This window comes from Camellia sinensis, chromosome 15 (assembly GCF_055761805.1).
Source record: "Camellia sinensis isolate YWXY chromosome 15, ASM5576180v1, whole genome shotgun sequence".
Taxonomy (NCBI): domain Eukaryota; kingdom Viridiplantae; phylum Streptophyta; class Magnoliopsida; order Ericales; family Theaceae; genus Camellia; species Camellia sinensis.
In genome coordinates, this window is record NC_138975.1 from 111,611,636 (window position 1) to 111,617,604 (window position 5,969).

The following is a 5,969-nucleotide window of genomic DNA, read 5'->3' on the forward strand; positions in this document are numbered from 1 at the left end:
TCTCTCATGTTAAAATCTCGAAATGAAAAAAATCCAACCCATGTAAAAAATATATAATAAAAAGAAGTTCACTTAAAATAAGAAAATACCAATTGAAAATTTTTAAAAATTCAAAACTAAACCGTATAAAGTTCCTAAATTTTTAGGGAAGATTTTGAACTTATGAAAAAATATTTAATAACTAAACTTCTTTAACTTCCGATCCCCCCCAAAAAAAAACAACAAAAACTGAGTAGCACTCTGGACTTTGAGATTGTAAAATTTCAAAATTCCCTCTTTAAAAACCAAAGTTAAAAGAAAATTAAACAAATAATTGAGTTCACATGTGGGGCATAAAAACACGCTTTTTTTTAAAAAAAATATTCTAAAAAAATAATAATTTAGAGTATCAACTAACTTTTCAAACTATTTAAGAAACTAACCTGCTTTTTAATATCGCATTTTGAAAATGTAATTTTAAATTGAAATTACATTTTCAACATGTAATTTCAGATGAAATCATATGTTGAAAATGTAATTTCTGATGACATAGACTTTATTTTTTGAAATTGTATTTTCAACATGCGATTTCAATATAAAATTGCATGTTGAAAATGTAATTTTAATTTCAAAATCATATTTTCAAAAAACAAATTAATTTTTTAAATAATTTAAAAAGTGAGTCAATTCTCTAAATTATTATTATTATTTTTTAAGAATATTAAAAAAAAAAAACTCATGAAAACGCAGTAATAAATGAGAGATAATTGATGCATGCATGAGTTCGCCAGTTTTAATCCATTAGACGGCGCACGATCTTCATTCTTACTAATTACTAATAATTACATTCACATTATAACCCCATTACCACTTGTTCTCTCTCTCTCTCTCTCTCTCTCTCTCTCATTCATATAAATTGCCTCGTCATCTTCTCTTCTCTCCCATGGCCTAGTATCTCTCTCTCTCTCTCTCTCTCTCTCTCTGTATATATATATATATATATATGTTTGTTTGTTCCATTTCATTCTCATGCAAATTGGATTGGCTACAAAGCCATTACTAAACTCTTTCTCTCTCTCTCTCTCTCTCTCTCTCTCAAATATGGCTAGTCAGTGGATGGAGGAATGGTCAAGATATGAAGTTATGGCTAAACATGAAGACCAACAAGCTTTCATCTTTCCAATCCAACAACTGCCTCCACTTGATTTTTGGTAATATACTGGGTTTTGTAATTTCTCTTCTTTTTCTCTTACAAATTGTGAGCACACAATAGAGTTAGTTTTATATAGATAAATTTTTTTATTTATAATATATATATATTTTTGTATGGGATGATATGTTATCTTGTTCTTATATTTTAAATTAAATTATTCACTATTTTAATTTATAAATTAAAAAATTAAACTGTTACATCATTTCAGATGAGATTTTTGTATGGAATTATATTTATAAATTATTTTTCTATATATATATATTGACACAATAGATTTATCAACAATATTAAGCACTGTAAAATGAAAATGGAAAAGCATTCAAAACAGTAAAAAAATGTATAAATTAAATTTATTCTAAATGTAACACTCACCACGCTAAGTTTGAATTTACGTAACATACTTTATTTTTGCATATTTTCGATGTTTTTTTTATTGGATGTATAGGTTTTTAGACCCTTTTTAATTCTCTTTCTTGTTGTACTCTTGAAGTGGGTATTCTGCTGCATTGGATTGTCACTATGATCTCTCAACACAAGAGAGTGTTTTCGATGCTTTGCCATTGATGGGGAACTTCCCAACTGACCCTCTTTCACCATTAGATATTCTTGTACCCAGCCCAAGTCCAATCCAACCTCAAGGTTAGTCAATATATACTACTTCCTCTTTTCTCGTTGTACTAGCTTTTCTTGATTGTGATAGCTTTTGGGTAACTATTGTTTCAGAAGATTTCTTGTTTGGTTATGAAAATTATGGGATTGAAATTTGGAATCAAGAAATAATGAGTAGTGCTACTACTATTACTGTTGGATTTGGGGAGCCACAGAATCAGCAGCCATTGCTTTTGAGTGAGAATGGTGTGGAAACTACTGTTGAAGAGACGGCCAAGAAGGTTAAAAGGTGCAGCAGAGAAGAGAAGATTAACAACAACAACAACAACAACAACAATAGTTCATCAAAGATGTTGTCAAGAAAGACAATCTCAAAGTACTTCTACCTGCCCATAACACAAGCAGCAAAGGAACTCAATGTTGGGTTGACACTGTTGAAGAAAAGGTGTAGGGAATTGGGTATTCGTCGCTGGCCTCATAGGAAGTTAATAAGCCTCCAAACCCTAATCAAGAATGTTCAGGTATATTACTCTTCTTTGGTGTTTGCTTTCTATTTACTCGATGGGTTCGCACATTTCGTGTGTAATTGAAAAGATCAGGTGTGTGTCAATCTTTCTAAGTGTTTGTGAATCACTCTTTATATCTATTCATAATTGCTCTTGTGGGTATATGAAGGGAGTTATACAAAAGAATTTATAACAATTTGAGAATAGGAAAAAATTGTGACAAACACCAAGTGTCACAAAAGGGTATATATATACTAAACAAATTTTAAAATATATATCATTTGTTTCAATTTTGGTTTCACCATTTTAAAACATTTTTATCTAAAAAATATTAAACAATTTGAAATCCTAATTATTTTAAGTAACTTGTGTATCTTTTGTAATTAATAAATCTTTATTTAAAAATAACCTGAAATCATCTCTTTTTCTTTTTTTGTTTTTTCTTTGCATGCTCAAAATTTTTCACAGTTGTATTTCACTATTAGTATGAATTGAAAATTTACATCCATCGTGTGTGTTGTAGATTTTCGTTAACAAATTTATTTGATTATGCAGGAGCAATATTAAGTTACTGCGGTACTGTAAAATTTGTTTTAGTGACCCGGAATATAGGTCTTTTGACAAGTTAAACTCGTCTTTATCATTCATCAATCGTTCAAAAATTTAGTTGTAATGTTGCAAAAGTATCGCGTTTGCAGTCAGCACTAGTATATATATTGACTTATATAGAGTCGCGAATATATAGATACAAATGATGATGTTGTGCAGGAACTGGATAAAGGAGAGGGGGCAGAGGGAAATTTGAGGGAAGCCATAGAGATATTGGAACAAGAGATGAAGATGATGGAGGAGGATCCAGATATGCAACTTGAGGATGGAACGAAGAGGCTCAGGCAAGCTTGTTTCAAGGCTAACTACAAGAAGAGGAAGCTCACGGGGACGATGAATTTGATCGAGATGGATTCTTTTTCTTCTTCTTCTTCCAGCACCAACCATCCAAGTACAGAAGTCACCACCACTGATTATGGGACTAGGGATAATGAGGAACAAGTGATGAAGTCACTTTGGTCTGACTGTTTTTCTTCTAATGTAATGTTCTAAATTTGAACTTCTTTTTTTTTTTTTTTTTTAATGGAAGAAAAATCTAGAGATAAGGAAAAATTGTCTCGGAACTTGTCATCAATTTACATTGTCATTGCTTTTTTTAAAGTGAATTGGGCCTCACTGAACCTGTTTGCTTTGATGACAAATTTTGCTGTCAAATCTTTCGAGACTTTCGTTTTTTATGAGATGTTTGTTATTTCTTTTTTTTTTTTCCTATGCCCTATGGTCTGTTTAATATGCCAAGTTCAAGACTAGTGAAATACAGTGGTTGCTTCAATATTTGTTTTTGGTGACATCTATGATTAGTTTGCAAGAAGAAATCTTTCTTATCAATATCTATCACTTAGTTTTATAATATTTTGAAAAAGATAATTAAAATTTCTCACCCCACCATTCATCCACACCACCAGCGAAAGCCAAACCAAAACATCTATCTCCTGACCAATGTAAAAATCAAACACAAATGCTATTGTACGTCTTAAGAAAAGTGACCAGTGTATCAACCCTACGTGGTTTGCACTTGCACTAAATCCAATTAACAGATGCATCCATATACTTGTGTATGTTTTCACTCACACCAGGCCACAAAGAGATCAAACATGCAAGGAGTACACAAGGGGACCGATTGGGGTGATTGTGATCATTAGGATTTCGAGAGAGGGGGTTGCAAGGTAAGGAGAGAAGGGAAGGGAAGGGACTGGCAGGGATGGGTGGTGATGGCGGCAACCAAGTAGGGTTGGGAAGGGGGTTGGGGGTTATGGTGGGAAGAAGGGTGGTGATGAGTGGCGGTAAGGAATTTGTTGGAGGAAATCTTATTAGGGTTTTGACAAAGAGAAGGAAGAGAGAGGGGACAAAATGGTCTTGAATTCATGAATTTTAAATATCTGGTCTTGCAATTTGAAAAAAAAAAAAAAAAATGTCAACGATTTTATTTATTTTTGAGTAAATTATATGAACCTTTCTTAAGATCTAGAAAAAAAAAAAAAATAATTTTACAAATTTAACATAATTACATTAAGTTTCTTTAAAGTTACAATTCATATCCATAATTCACTAGTCAAATTGATGAAAAAAAATAACATTCTCTCTTTTACACCAAAATGTATTACTTTGTTTATCATTATGTCTTTATACTATTTGTATTAGTTTTCATTTCTTTAGTCACTAAAATTATGGTTAGTATAATTATATCAAATTTATTATACTACTTATATTTTCTCTAAACATTAATGAGAACAGTCTAATTTATCTTTAAAAAAATTCCCAAAATTTATTTGTAATGGGTTGGACTTCTCTTACATTCATATCTCAGCTTGATAGAACTTGAGGGGCTGGTGGAGTCCATCACAGGTTCTGTTTTACTAATCCAAATTATTCATTTTGTAAAACCATCAATCTATATAATTCATAAAAAAAATTAATTTGATCCAATATCATATATTTTTGAAATAAACCAATCATTTTTTTTTCAATTTATTTTTTAGAAAAGAAATATAATAAAATAAAAATATTACAATTGTGAAATCGAGTTAATTTTTTTTTTTTCTTTTTATGGTAAAGATTGAAGGCTCTCCCAAATAAATCAAAACCATTTGTAATTTCGCTTGAGAAAAAAAGTGCAAGTATGTCAAGTGTTGTTTGTTCCAAATTTGAACGTTGGAGTTGGAAGCAAAAGTTTTAGGAAAATGTTTGGACACAAAGGTGATGTGTTTGAATTTTTTTTTACACGAATGGTTTAAATTATTTTGAAGTTGTGAATGGTTTAAAATTATTTTAAAGTTGTGAATGGTTTAAATTATTTTGAAGGTGTGAGGTTGTGTTTTGTGGTCTCCGTTTGCTAAAAGTTATATGGATTCGAGGCTCAACTGAGATGCAAAAACAGAGTGTCAGTCAATGAGAGCAATTTTACATCTCCTTCGCTCACACTCTTCTCCTCTCTCCCACTTCAATTTTCATATCCATCTCTGTCCTCGTTTCTTCTCATCATCATCTTCTCGCTTTCACCTTCACCAACCCACCTCCGAAGAAGCACTGCAACAACACTCTCACCATACCCAACACCTCTCCACAACTTCCCACAGAGAAAAACCATTGATTTCTCTTATAAAATCATGTTCAAGAAACACCCATTTGGTTCAAATCCATGCCCATCTCCTCCGAACATCTTTCCTCCAAACCCCCACCATTTCTCTCGCCTTCTTGACCCACATCGCTCACCCTCCGTCTCCCAATCTGAGCTATTCCCTTCTATTTTTCTCTCAAATTCCGAAACCCAATATCTCTCATTACAACACAATGATCAGAGCTTACTCATTGAGTAATTCTCCTGAGGAAAGCTTCAAATTTTACCGAGAAATGCGACGATATGATATTGTAGACGTCCCCCGAACGTCCCGGGAGGGACGAGCTCCCGTTCCGTTCATTTGGGGTTCACTACAGCTCAGGACTCTCAAATCACGGTTCTTAATCTGAACCAAAGAGTCCAAATCCGGCAAATCGTTTTGAGAAAACAGATTTTGAAAGAAGTGCCAAACATGGACTGCTTTGCCAGATACAGA

At 32.2% G+C, this 5,969-nt stretch overlaps 1 protein-coding gene across 1 annotated transcript; it reads left to right on the forward strand.

Annotated features, from left to right (window-relative positions):
- Positions 1-1,080: 1,080 nt before the first annotated feature.
- LOC114274738 (uncharacterized) lies at positions 1,081-3,681 on the forward strand. Its single transcript, XM_082908482.1, has 4 exons — positions 1,081-1,190; positions 1,683-1,831; positions 1,916-2,322; positions 3,076-3,681. The coding sequence occupies exons 1-4, from the start codon at positions 1,081-1,083 to the stop codon at positions 3,406-3,408; spliced, it is 999 nt and encodes a 332-aa protein (XP_082764608.1). The 3' UTR covers positions 3,409-3,681.
- Positions 3,682-5,969: the final 2,288 nt, after the last annotated feature.

What these genes read in the sequence shown, in the direction of transcription:
- LOC114274738 (XM_082908482.1), top strand. Translation starts at nt 1,081, where the DNA reads ATGGCTAGTCAGTGGATGGAGGAATGGTCAAGATATGAAGTTATGGCT. An exon ending in CTGCCTCCACTTGATTTTTG is followed by an intron (nt 1,191 to 1,682) that starts GTAATATACTGG and finishes GTACTCTTGAAG; the next exon opens with TGGGTATTCTGCTGCATTGG. An exon ending in AAGTCCAATCCAACCTCAAG is followed by an intron (nt 1,832 to 1,915) that starts GTTAGTCAATAT and finishes CTATTGTTTCAG; the next exon opens with AAGATTTCTTGTTTGGTTAT.